The following is a 14,566-nucleotide window of genomic DNA, read 5'->3' as shown; positions in this document are numbered from 1 at the left end:
GATAAGTGAGGAAGGTTTTAGTAATGCTTTTTATCCAATGAGCATAATCATACAATTCAGCGCTGATGAGGGACCATGAGGTAGACTTGAAAGACTTTAACTGTGCTATCTGGAAGCTAATTTGATGGATCAGCTTTTAATTTCATTAGTTGATTTCAATAGAATGAAAGACTGACATGTGATCCAATGGCCAAATAACAAGCAGGTACTGAAGATGAAAAGCCATCCCGTACCTGGAACCTAATCATTTAGATTTGTGGGCGGCACGGTGGCACAGTGGTTAGCACTGCTGCCTCACAGCGCCAGAGACCCGGGTTCAATTCCCGCCTCAGGCGACTCTCTGTGTGGAGTTTGCACATTCTCCCCGTGTCTGCGTGGGTTTCCTCCGGGTGCTCCGGTTTCCTCCCACAGTCCAAAGATGTGCAGGTCAGGTGAATTGGCCATGCTAAATTGCCCGTAGTGTTAGGTAAGGGGTAGATGTAGATGTAGGGGTATGGGTGGGTTGCGCTTCAGCGGGGCGGTGTGGACTTGTTGGGCCGAAGGGCCTGTTTTCACACTGTAAGTAATCTAATCTAATATGGCTGTCACATTGTAAAAGGGTGGCACAATTTTTTTCTTTCTTTAAGTGTCTGTGGGCTATTTGAGGGGCTTATCACTATGATCCACTGAGAACTGTTGAACTGTATGAGCTAACTTTGTGTTCTCGGCAACAAAAAACACACATTTAGTTAAAATACATATTCCATGAATTCATTCAGTAAATCTAGCAACAACAACTAATATTTATGTAGTAGTTCTAAAGTAGCTAAATATCACAGCACACTTGATCGTGGTATAATACAAAGTAATGTACACCAAGACTAAATAGACAGCATGTCCTGAAAAGGTTGTATGTTCTAAAATCATTAATTAATTATGTTATTTGTGACACTTCTCATTATTTTTCTGCAGGTCTTAGGGGAGCTCCAGGATACTCCCTGGAACAGGCCCATCACCTGCCGATTGAAATGGATCCATTGATCGGTAACTACTTTTTGCCAGCTATTGTTTTCTCATTTGAGAGTGAGAAGCCTAAAACTCTAGAAAGTAGGCCATGCAGCACACTGAACCTGATCACCTTTCAGTATGATCATGGCACATCATTCACTTAATGTATTTTTCCTCACATTACTATCATATCTCTTTATGTCATTGGCACATCAAAATTCCAAAGATTCACAACACTGAATAAAAACATTTCTCTTTATCTCAGTCCTAACTGGCTTTCCCTCATTTTAAAATTGCATCCTTTGTTTCTAGATTCCCCAACTGGGTGAATCATAGAATCCCTACAGTATGGAAGCAGGCCATTCAGCCAAAGTCCACACCAACCCTCCAAAGAGCACCTCACCCAGTCCCAGCCTCCAAGCCTATCCTGTAACCTTAAATTTACCATGGCTAATTCACCTTGCAAGCACATCCCAAGACAGTATGGGCAATTTAGCATGGCCAATCCACTTAACCTAAAGGTCTTAGGACTGTGGGAGGAACCTGGAGCATCCAGCAGAAACCCACACAGACATGGAGATAATATACAAACTCCACACAGTCGCCCAAAGGTGGAATCGAACCCGGATGCCTGCACTGTAAGGCAGTAGTACTAACCTCTGAGCCACCATGCCAACCTGTGGGAAACATCTTAACAACAAAATACTGAAAGGAATAGATAAGGTTGATGCAGGTTTCGATCAGATCTATCATTCTTCAAAAGTGTAGAGAATACAGGCCCAGATTTCCCGATACCTTTTCATAAGAAAGTCCTATGACAAGGGAACAAGCCTGGTGAACCTTCAAAGTGTTTCCTCTTTGGCAATAACTATCCAAATGAGACCAAAATGATTCCAGATAAAGTTGAATCAATATTCTATAAAAAGTGAAGCAAGACTTCATGACTCGTACATCTTGTTTCTACATTTCAAATCCTGACCAGAGGCTAACATACCACAACACACTAACGACTAATGCACCTGCAAGTTAGCCTTCAGTGATTTATTGAAGAGGATACCTAATTGATATCAGAGGTTAAGAGTTGATTGGACAGAATCCTGGTATATATTTACTTTTCTAGTTGGAATTTTATTCCAACTCTCACGTCACAGAACTCCAAAACTTGATGACCTGTTTCACATTTATTAATATTTATACACCCGTTCCCTTCAAATTATCACTTAATTAACATATAACCTAGTTCCATTGGTCTAAAATGTCTTGCAAGGCCCTACTTGATGTTATATTCCCCTATATTGCATATATTAATTTACTTTTAATAATGAAATGAAAACAAAATAGATCTCCAAGATTGTACAGAAAGACAGCATTTTCCTGTATTTTCGGTGTACATTAGAATACCAAACATTCATGTTCCAAAATTTCTAATGCCTTCTTCAAGCTTGGTCCATTTTTTGTAAAACAATCAGACTGCCACAATCCATCCATTTTAATTTTAAGATTTCACAATTCTCCAGCATCGGTTTCAAAAATTTTGTTCCTCAGTCTTTTATCATTCATGCATTTTGTTGAATCGTACATTATCCAATAATTAATATCAATGTAGCACTCAAGGGTATTCAGCCGATTCCCTTTTTGGAAGTTCTTTCCAATACTTTCATTAAGAAAAATGCCATATTTACTATCTTGTGTCCTGTTATTTGATGGTCTCTCTTTCTCTATCTTCTAGCTATGTGTTCCATATGCCCCATGAATGTTGCTGTAATTGGATTGTTTCCAAAAAGTTTTTCTTTTAGTATTTGTGACATTTGTTCTAGCAGTGTGTGTTTATCTGGAAGTCCTGTCTAAACTCAATATATTGCCACAGTCTAATAACTTAAATACCAACACAGATTGGGTAATTTCCAAATAAAGTTTCGACAGTCTTATATATAATCTCCTGAATTCCATTATATACTCAACACGTAATTATCTTCACTCTTTCTGATTTTGTCTCATGCCCCATAAGCAGCAATTATTAAATCATCATAGGAATATAGGAACAGGAGTAGGCCATTCAGCCCCTCGAGCCTGTACAATTATTCAATTAGATCCAGGCTGATCTTTGGCCTAACTCTGTTTACCTGAATTCGGCCCATATTTCTTAACAATATCTTTGCTTAACAAGAATTATGTCTATCACAGATCTTCAATTAACAACTGCTCCTAAATCCACTGCCATTTGTGGAAGAGAGTTCCAAATATCTACCACTCTGTGGTATTAGAAGTGTTTCCTAATGTCTCCCCAGAATGGTCTGGCTCTAACTACGCCTCCTAAATATAGATTACCTAGCCAGTGGAAATGGTTTATTTTTATCTACCCTGTCTTTTCCTGTTAATATTTTAAAAATTTTAATCAGATCATCCCCTAACCTTCTAAATTTTAGCGATAAGAGACCTAACTTGTATAAGCTTCCCTCTCAACCCCTGAAGTACAGGTATCATTCTTGTTGTACTCCCTTCCAGGCCAATATATTCTTCCTAAGGTGTGGTATGTAAATCTGCTCTCAGTACTCCAAGTGGGGTCTAACCAGGGTTTTGTGTAACTGCAGCAAAACTTCTGCATCCTTGCATTCCAGTCCCCTAGAAAAAGGCCTGCATTCCTGTACACATAGATCTTCATTATCTTCTGCACCTGTTTGTGACATTTGAAGATCTATGTGCCTGTTAACCCCCAAGTCTCTTTGGATATCCACTGTATTTAACTTTATACCAACTAGAAAGTACCCTGATCTATCCTTTTTTGCTCTAGAATGGATAACCTCATATTTGCATACATTGAACTCCATCAGCCACAATTTTGCCCATTCACTTAATCTGCCAATATCCCTCTGTATTTTTGTGCTATTAACTACACTCTCTACAATGTCGTCTAACTTTGAGTCATCAGCAAATTTAAATATATGACTTTTATGTCATTATTAAAGTAATTAATAAATAATTTGAAGCCCTAACACAGATCCTGTGAGACACCACTGGTCACATCCTATCAATTTGAATGTTTACCCATTGTCCCTACTTTCTATCACCTACCACTAAATCAATTTCCCAGCCATTTCAATAATTTGCCCTCAATTTCATGGGGGCTTAGTTAACAGTCTCTTATGTGGGGGTTTATCAAAAGCCTTCTGAAAGCCCATTTTATCCATGATTGTTAATAATTTGTCCAAATCTTCATACGTATTCAAATTATTACTGTCCAATTGTACAAAAGCTTTGCTTCTTATCCTGCTTTGGTATGGTACCAAAAGAGCCAAGGCCATACCTTGTTTCTTCTTTGGTCAGGAAGTAATGTCCTCTACATAGTTACATCATTCTGCTACTGATCTTAAGGTAAAAACAATGACTGCAGATGCTGGAAACCAGATTCTGAATTAGAGTGGTGCTGGAAAAGCACAGCAGTTCAGGCAGCATCTGAGGAGCAGGAAAATCAACGTTTCGGGCAAAAGCCCTTCATCAGGAATACAGGCAGAATGCCTGAAGGGTGGAGAGATAAATGATAGGAGGGTGGGGAGAAAGTAGCACAGAGTACAGTAGGTGAATGGGGGTGGGGATGAAGGTGATAGGTCGGGAAGGAGGGTGGGGGAAGGTAGCAACGAGTACAATGGGTGGATGGGGGTGGGATGAAGGTGATAGGTCAGAGAGGAGGGTGGAGTGGATAGGTGGAAAGGATGATAGGCAGGTAGGGCAGGTCATGGGAACAGTGCTGAGCTGGAAGTTTGGAACTGGGGTGAGATGGGGGAAGGGGAAATGAGGAAACTGGTGAAGTCCACGTTGATGCCCTGGGGTTGAAGTGTTCCGAGGCGAAAGATGAGGCATCCCTCCTCCAGGCTTCAGGTGGTGAGGGAGTGGCAGTGAAGGAGGCCCAGGACCTCCATGTCCTCGGCTGAGTGGGAGGGGGAGTTGAAATGTTGGGTCACGGGGCGGTGTGGTTGATTGGTGCGGGTGTCCCAGAGATGTTCCCTAAGCGCTCTGCTCGGAGGTGTCCTGTCTCCCCAATGTAGAGGAGACCGCATCGGGAGCAACAGATACAATAAATTATATTGGTGGATGTGCAGGTAAAACTTTGATGGATGTGGAAGGCTCCTTTAGGGCTTTGGATGGAGGTGAGGGAGGAGGTGTGGGCGCAGGTTTTGCAATTCCTGCGGTGGCAGGGGAAGGTGCCAGGACGAGAGGGTGGATTGTTGGGAGGCATGGACCTGACCAGGTAGTCACAGAGGGAACGATCTTTGTGGAAGGTGGAAAGGGGTGGGGAGTGAAATATATCCCTAGTGGTGGGGTCTGTTTGGAGGTGGCGGAAATGTCGGCGGATGATTTGGTTTATGCGAAATCATCCGATGACATTTCCGTCACCTCCAAACAGACCTTCTTCACTATTCTGTCTCCGTGGGATTCCATTTCCAAAGGACTATGAACATGCTCTCCAAGGTGTCTTTGTTCAGCAATACTCCCCAGGACCTTATCATTTAGTGTATAAGTCCTGCCCTTATTTGCCTTTCCAAAATGCAGCACCTGTTTAATTTGTCGAAATTAAACTCCATCTGCCACTCCTCAGCCCATTGGCCCATCTGATCAAGATCCTGTTGTAATCTGAGGTAACCTTCTTTGCTGTTCACTACACCGCTAATTTTGGTGTCATCCGCAAACTTATTAACCATACCTCCAAGTTCATATCCAAATAATTTATGTAAATGACAAAAAGCAGTTGGCCCAGCACCTGTCCTTGTGGTACACTACTGGACACAGGCCTCCAATCTGAAAAGCAACTCTCTGCCAACACCCTCTTTCTTGAGCTAGTTCTGAGTTCAAACTATGTATTAATCAGAGTAACATTTCTCAGGTATGTATGCGAGTAAGTCCTGTGTGCCTAGCCATAGTCCCTGGCATTGAGCTCAGTGTCAGAGACATTGTGAACAGAAGAAATAACCCATAAGTTTAAACTTTTCTGGCAACTTCAACATATTGTATATGTCAGGACGTTAGCAAGATTTTAGGCAAAAGTGAGGACTGCAGATGATCGAAATTAGAGTCTAGATTAGAGTGGTGCTGGAAAAGTACAGCAAGTCAGGCAACATCCAAGGAGCAGGAAAATCGACGTTTCGGGCAAAAACCCTTCATTAGGAACTTGTTTATAATCTCCAGTGATCAGAATAATGGAAGATAACAGAAGGGCATAAATTTCTCTGAATGCTTTAGTTAGAAACCTGCAGATATTCAAAACAAAATTGGTTACGTTGTATAAACAAAGAACAAAGAAACTTTTCAGCCCAGGAACAGGCCCTTCGGCCCTCCAAGCCTGAGCCGATCCAATTCCATTGTCTAAACCTGTCGCCCAATTCCTAAGTATCTGTAACCCTCTGCTCCCCACTTACTCATGCATCTGTCCAGACGCATCTTAAATTAATCTACTGTGCCTGCCTCAACTACCTCTGCTGGCAACACGTTCCAGGCATCTACCACCCTCTGTGTGAAGTACTTGCCTCATGTATCTCCCTTAAACTTTTCACCTCTCACCTTGAAAGCATGACCTCTCATTATTGAATCCTTCACCCTGGGAAAAAGCTTATCTCTATCTACCCTGTCTATACCCTTCATGATTTTGTAGATCTCAGTCAGGTCCCCCTCTCAATCTCTTTTTTTCTAATGAAAACAAACCTAACCTACTCAACCTCTTTTCATAGCTAGCACTTTCCAAACCAGGCAACATCCTTATCAACCTTCTCTGCACAGTGTCCAACACGTCTACATCTTTTTAGTAATGTGGCAACCAGAACTGTACACAGTATTCCAAATGCGGCCAAACCAACGTCGTGTATAATTTTAACATGACCTGCCAGCTCTTATACTCAATATCCCATCCGATGAAGGCAAGCATACCATATGCCGCCTTGACCACTCTATTCACCAGTGCAGCAACCTTCAGGGTGCAATGGACCTGAACTCCCAGATCTCTCTGCTTATCAACTTTTCCCAAGGCTCTTCCATTTACTGTATAATTCACTCTAGAATTAGACTTCCCAAAATGCATCATCTCACATTTGCCTGGATTGAACTCCATCTGCCATTTCTCCACCCAACTCTCCAGTCTATCTATATTTTCCTGTATTCCTTGACAGTCCCCTATGCTTTCTGCTACTCCACCAATCTTCGTGTCATCTGTAAACTTGCTGATCATACCAACAGTGTCCTCTTCCAGATCATTTATGTATATCACAAACAACAGTGCCCCAGCACTGATTCCTGTGGAACACCACTGGTCACCGTTCTCCATTTCGAAAAACTTCCTTCAACTACTACTCTCTGTCTCCTGTTGCTCAACCAGTTCTCTATCCACCTAGCTTAGAACACCTATGCACACCATGTGACTTCACTTTCTCGATTAGTTCACCATGGGGAACCTTGTCAAATGTCTTACTAAAGTCCATGTGTTTGTCATTTACAGCCCTTCCTTCGTTTATCAACTTGGTCACTTCCTCAAAGAATCTAGTTGGTAAGGCACAATCTCCCCTGCACAAAGCCATGTTACCTATCACTGATAAGCCCATTCATTTCCAACTATAAATAGATTTTATCCCTCAGTATCTTCTCCAGCAACTTTCCCACCACTGACATCAGGCTCACTGGTCTGTAGTTACCCAGAATATCCCTACTACCCTTCTTGTACAGGGGGACAACATGAGCAACCCTCCAGTCCTCCAGCACCTCACCTGTGTTTAAGGATGCTACAAAGATATCTGTCAGGATCCCAACTGTGTGCAGTTCTGGTCGCCTCACTTTAGGAAAGATGTGGAAGCTTTGGAGAGGGTGCAGAGAAGATTTACCAGGATGTTGCCTGGAATGGAGAGTAGGTCGTACGAGGATAGGTTGAGAGTTCTCGGCCTTTTCTCGTTGGAACGGCGAAGGATGAGGGGTGACTTGATAGAGGTTTATAAGATGATCAGAGGAATAGATAGAGTAGACAGTCAGAAACTTTTTCCCCGGGTACAACACAGTGTTACAAGGGGACATAAATTTAAGGTGAAGGGTGGAAGGTACAGGGGAGATGTCAGGGGTGGGTTCTTTACCCAGAGAGTGGTGGGGGCATGGAATGCGCTGCCCGTGGGAGTGGTAGAGTCAGAATCATTGGCGACCTTTAAGCGGCATTTGGATAGGTACATGGATGGATGCTTAATCTAGGTTAGAAGTTCGGCACAACATCGTGGGCCGAAGGGCCTGTTCTTTGCTGTATTGTTCTATGTTCTATGTTCTAACTATTTCCTCTCTCGCTTCCGTCAGCAACCTGGGATAGATCCCATCCGGTCCTGGGGATTTGTCCACCTTATTAACCTCTAGCCTACCCAATACATCTTCTCTACTTATGACAACGTGATCCAGAGTAATCCAACCTCTATCTCTAATCTCAACATTCATCATGCCCCTCTCCTCAGTGAACACTGCTGCAAAGTAATCATTCAGAATCTCACCCATTCTCGACACACAGGCTTCCTTCATTATCCTTTAGCGGACCAATCCCCTCTCAAGTTACCCGCTTGCTTCTTATATAAGAATAAAAGGCTTTCAGATTCTCCTTAATTCTGCTTGCTAAAGCTATTTCATGACTCCTTTTAGCCCGCTTGATTCATCATTTAAGACTGGTCCTTCTCTTCCGATATTCCTCTAGGGCCAGTTCTGTTCTTAGCTGCCTCGATCTTATGTATGCTTCCCTTTTCCTTTTGGCTAGTTGTACGATTTCTCTGTCATCCATGGTTCACGAACCTTGCCTTTCCTATCCTTTGCTTTTGGTGGGGCATTCCTATCCTGCACTATCTTCAACCTATCTTTGAAAACCTTCCACATATCAGTTATGGACTTCCCTTCAAATAGCTGTGTCCAATCCACATTTCCCAGCTTCTACTTAATTTTGATATTATTGGCCTTGGCCCAGTTTAGTACTTTTCCCTTAGGACCACTTTCATCTTTGTCTACAAGTATTCTAAAACTTACAGAATTGTGGTCACTATTCCCAAAGAAATGCCACACCACAACTTCTACCACCTGGCCTGACTCATTCCCCAGTACCAGGTCCAATATGGCCCCTTCCCTCGTCGGACTATTTACATACTGCTCTAGAAAACTCTTCTGGGCACTTCTTACAAAATCTTCCCCATCCAGACCTCTGACACTAAGTGTATCCCAGTCAATGTTGGGAAAATTAAAATCCCCCATCACCCCCACCCTTTTGCCTCTACATCTTTCCATAATCTGTTTATTTATTTGTTCTTCTACCTCACGCTCACTGTTGGGAGGCCTGTAATACAGCCCCAGCATTGGAACTGCACCCTTCTGATTTCTCAGCTCCAACCATAATGCCTCACTACACAAGCCCTCTGTAATGTCCTCCTTTAGCACAGCTATGATATCATCCCTGACCAGCAATGCAACTCCACCGGCCTTTTACTTCCTTCCCTGTCCTGTCTGAAGCGTCTATATTCTGGACCATTTAGTTGCCAATCATGCCCTTCCTTCAACCAAGTCTCTGTGATTGCAATAATGTCATACTCCCAGGCACCAATCCAAGCCCTATGTTCATTTGCCTTACCCACTGTATTTCCTGCATTAAAATATACGCATTTCAGGCCTCCACTTCTTTCACGTTCATCTGCTCTCTGCCTACTCTTCCTCTTATTAATGCTATCTTCATGATTCTTACAGTCTCCAGTTTCCACTTCGCTGTCTATTTGTCTTCTCTTCTGGTTCCCAGTCCCCTGCCACATTAGTTTAAAACCTCCCCAACAGCAGTAGCAAAAACTCCCCCAAGGAAATTAATTCCAGTCTGGTTCAGATGTAGACCGTCCAATTGTAATAGTCCCACCTTCCCCAGAACCAGTCCCAGTGTCCAACAAATTTGAACCCCTCCCTCCTACACCATCCCTCAAGCCACGTGTTTATCCTGTCTTTTCTTTCATTTCTACGCTGGCTAGCACGTGGCAGTGGTAGTAATCCCGAGGTCACCACCTTTGAGGTCCTCCTTTTTAACTTCTCTCCTAGCTCCCTGAATTCTGCTTTAAGGACCTCATCTCGTTTTTCACTTACACCGTTGGTGCCTAAATGCATCAAGACAACTGGTTGTTTACCCTCTTCTTTTAGAATGCTCTGCAGCCAATCGGTCACGTCCCTGACCCAACCACCTGGGAGGCAACATACCATCCGGGAGTCCCAGTACAACAGTATGGTACAAGAAATTACTGATAATAAAATCAACTTGTAAATAAATACCTAATATTTCATAAAAGTGTAATTATGCTGTAATTTAAACTGTGCACCAGTGGATCTTGTTACCATTTTGTAATGGTTAGTAATAGCATAAGTCCTATAAATTATTATCTTTTACTTTATTATTTATCTAACCTGTAATGGAGCTGCAAATTCCACAACAGCGTGCCTTTGAGGCATGTGATCTGATTGATTTTAAATCAGGTGCACAAGCAACTCATCAAGTTCCTGGATGAATGCCGCTGAAACAAATTTCAAGAAGTTCAACACCATCCCAATCAGAAAGTTGCTTAATCGATACACTTTCTCACCTTACCAAGCATACGCTCTGTCACTGATGTACCATTGGTGCCATGTGTACAATTGACGAATTGCACTGGAGCAACTTGCTAAGATTTCTTCAGCATGTACAAGTCTAAGCTCTTCATGTTCAAGTTCATCAGCTCTAAATCAAATGAGACTTGGATCAACATTTCTTCATTGTCAGTGAATCATAACACTGAAACTTCATATCTTTTAGTAGTGTGCAGGCACCTTCACCATATTGGCTGGTTTTTAAAGAAGCCAAAACACTTGCATCCATTTTCTGAAAAAAAAGTTAAATCAAAGATGCACACACTTTGTCATTAAATGAGTCATGATATTGTTTCTATCACTGTAACACATATTTGTGTATTGGTTAAATAATGGTGGCAATTTTAACCCAACCCACGTAGTGGAATACTAACTGGATTGGATTGACTACCCATTTTATACTGTAATCAATTTTATTTCCCACAATGGAACGTAAAGTGGTGAAGCAGATGTAATGTGATCCCATTAATTTTGCACTTTGTAATTTTGATTAAAGTTATGCATATAATCTTAAAATTTTCAATCTCTGAGAAAACTACTGTGTAGGAATGAAAGACCATGTAACAAAGCTAGCCAGAAACTACTCTCAAACATTTTGTGAACTGTTGGATTTCTAAAATAAAGTCATGTTCTGTATTATATTTCCTTCCAATGTTGTAATTCAGAAGAGATAGGTTTGGATCATAAAGGATACAAAGTAAGGTATAACAGTTTTCAATATTCATAGAACACTTTTTGTCTGGGAAAGAACAAAGAATGTTTTTCCAGTTTTGGGTAATTAAGTGGTGTAGCCCTCAGGTGTGTTAGAATTTTGATTAAGAGATGAAACTATTTATAAAGTAAACTTTAAATTTATAAAATTATTGGACTTTAATTTTATCTATAATTTGCAGACAGAATACATATCCATCTGTTGTACTGTCTAACTGATTTTGACTCCACTGTTAGTAACAGAATGAAAATCCAAGGAGGTCTCTAAAAAGTAATGAATCCACCCCACTAGATTGCCATCAGATAATGATGACAGATATCCGATTCGCTGTTTGCTGACTAAATCTTACCTATTAAATTACAAAAAAAAAGTTCCATTCTAATTTTAGCATAAAGATTGCTGACTCCAAGGACTCTATAGAGGCGGTTTATTACCCCTGATCATAGTCAAACTAAAGATCTGGAGATTTCTTAACATTGCACTGTTGCTGTGTCCATAATCCATAGTTGGTGGGTTTTATTTTTTATTTGTGTCTTTGCTTCTGTCACTCCAAGGCCTTTCTCAGTCGAAAGAATGTTTTCTTTAGCTTCCAGAATGATTGTTCTACTCAGAGGTTACTAAATCAAACTGTCTTGTAGATATGGGCTACTACTATTACTTTATTTTCATTTGATGCATGGTGAAAAGTTTGGCCTTGCATGTCAAATTGTTTTTCTTCTGTCATGAGTATCACAGTTTACTGTTTTGGAAACCTCTTTGAAAGAGATTTTTAAAAAACCCTCAGTGAGAAATAAATGCAAAATGAAAGACACAAAGGCAGCTTGATTTACTGAAGGAGTAAATGTTTGTAAACATTGCAAATAAAAAGACTTCTTTTAGCCACAAGATTGCAGCTCATATTTATAGTACTTTTGCCCAGATTAAACAGATAATTTAAGTAAAAGTTATTTGTTTGCTGATGAGCATCTGACCAGAAGATATTGTACCTTTTTAAATTTGAGCTCAACATAAGCTTGAAGTTGTTTCTCTTTGTTTCTCTTCACAGCCAATAATGCTGGTGTGAACAAGAGGCAGATCACAGACCTTGTGGATCAGAGCATTCAGATTAATGCGCACTGCTTTGTTGTGACAGCAGATAATCGTTACATCCTGGTTTGTGGATTCTGGGATAAGAGTTTTCGAGTGTATTCAACAGAAACAGGTATTTGACAGTGCCAAGTGGCGTGTAGAAAATCGCTGTCAAAATTAAAGATTGTAGTTTAAAACTCAGAACAACCAATAGTATTAACTTCAGTGTAGTCATGTTTGTGATATACAGAAGACCCATCCATCTCTTCATTGTAAGAGGCAGTGCATTCTAGAAACATTATGGATGAATATTCTAGACTGTTAGCTAGTTTCCTGACAAAAATAGCAAAACCATCTGCTTTCTTTGCAATCAGGGAATACTAATCCAAGACTTGTATTATCCCGAAGGCATGTTATTCATGTTTAAATTTTGACACCAAAATATGCTGATAATCTTAATGTTGCCATTTTCAAAGTTAGCTTTGGTCCCTTTTAGATTTCAACTGAAACAGTAATTTCTATACAAGTTGCAAAAGGAAGGTCGCAAAAACTTGCACTGCAAGATAAAGCTAGTTTCAAAATATTAATTCTAACAAGGACTATTAAGTAATAATTCTGATGAATTTAACTGAAAAGTTAATTAGTTTAACACTAGATGCTAACTGGTATTTTTGTTTTTTCAGCACATTCAGCCTTTTACCATTTATTTATACATTATTTGGTATAATGTAACCATTTCAATTTGACTTCCTATAGAGATCAGCATTTTACTCCATTTACTCTTTCTTCTGTGATCATGTGTTTGCACTAATATGAGTTACCGTAGGCTGAGAAAAAAAAAGAATGTCAGTGTATTTGACTATGAGGGGAATGCAGCTGAGATTGACCTATTTCTTTCATAGGTATGCAACAAAAACTTGTCTATGTACCTTTCATAAGGTATTGGAGAAGGAAGGTGTGATCAGCTGTGTGAAAGAGTATAATTAAATCAAAAAGGACAAGCAGCTTATCTTTGCCACAGTTATGTACAGTGTCATTTATGACTTTGATAAAAGTTGTTTGATAATTTTATTAAGTACCATGGCAGCAGCGGAGATCTAGTTGTTGTGGTTCAATCATAATGTTTCAGGAAAGATGGACGTGAGTTGGTGAGGTAACAAGAATTCAAAGACTTTGATGAGAAAAAGAAAGCAAATTGACAAGGACTGAGAGGTAATAGCTTGGTTTTTGGATGATGACAGTGGACTTAAGCAAGGGTGGGTAGTATCTAAGGAGAAAGAACTGTTAACAATATTAACTCACATAATCAAGAAGGGAAGTAAGATGGGCATCATTTTAGTCAAGGTATGGTCTAGACAGCAGAAATGTCTCTTGAACAGATTATTTCAATGAGAGGAGACAACTGAAAAACTAGAGAAAGAAACACATGCATGATAAAGAATCTTAGATAAAATTTGGCCATGTGGTCTAATATAAAGCAGGGAAGTGGCAGAAGCAGACCATGTCTCAAGTACTTCATACAGTTCGGTTTACCATCTTTTAAAAAAGACATTGGAGAGGGTGAGAAACAATTTATAGGGATGATATCATAAATTTAGGGATATACCTATCAGGGCAGAATTAACAGACTGTATATCTATTCTCTTAAAAGAAATGGCCGAAGGTTGACCTCAGTAGAGATCTTCAAAATTATGGAAGTTTTATTCGAGTATGTCACAGATTGTTTCTTCTGGAAAGAGCAAAACTAGAGACCATCTGTAATGATTGTAATGAAGTCAGTCAGGTGGACCTCTTAGAATATGAATTCCCTGATTGGTGCTGTTAATTTAGTCCAGTCAGGGAATCCTGGCTAATAGATATAAACAGGAGTATCAGACATCCTGTTCACTCTGAGAGCTGGCTCAGAGAAACTTAGTAACCAGAGGTGAATCAAGTGGGTGCATTTAAGAGAAAGCTGGATATCCATTTGAGTGAGAAAAAAATAACAAATTAAGCTGGTGGAGTTTGATAAGTAAAAGTGGGAAGAGCCTGTAACGAAGCATAATTGCTAGTATGAACTAGTTGAGTTGAATGGATGTGTTTCTGTGCTGTCTATCCTATATAATCCAATCTAACTTGCATTTGGTGGCTTTCTACAGCAATATAGCTGAAATC

The 14,566-nt window shown here is 40.4% G+C and overlaps 1 protein-coding gene across 7 annotated transcripts in view; it reads left to right on the top strand.

Annotated features, from left to right (window-relative positions):
- nbeaa (neurobeachin a) overlaps positions 1–14,566 on the top strand; it is a 913,644-nt gene that overhangs the window by 883,943 nt on the left and 15,135 nt on the right. For all 7 annotated transcript variants that reach the window (XM_072577218.1, XM_072577214.1, XM_072577213.1 and 4 more), the window contains 2 exons: positions 952–1,023; positions 12,390–12,545. In XM_072577218.1, the coding sequence (XP_072433319.1) occupies positions 952–1,023; positions 12,390–12,545 (228 nt within the window). The remainder of the gene's footprint in view (positions 1–951; positions 1,024–12,389; positions 12,546–14,566) is intronic.

The sequence above is a fragment of the Chiloscyllium punctatum genome, chromosome 9, assembly GCF_047496795.1.
Source record: "Chiloscyllium punctatum isolate Juve2018m chromosome 9, sChiPun1.3, whole genome shotgun sequence".
NCBI lineage: Eukaryota > Metazoa > Chordata > Chondrichthyes > Orectolobiformes > Hemiscylliidae > Chiloscyllium > Chiloscyllium punctatum.
Note: the sequence above shows the minus strand (reverse complement) of the source record. Positions and strands in the feature narration are given on the sequence as shown.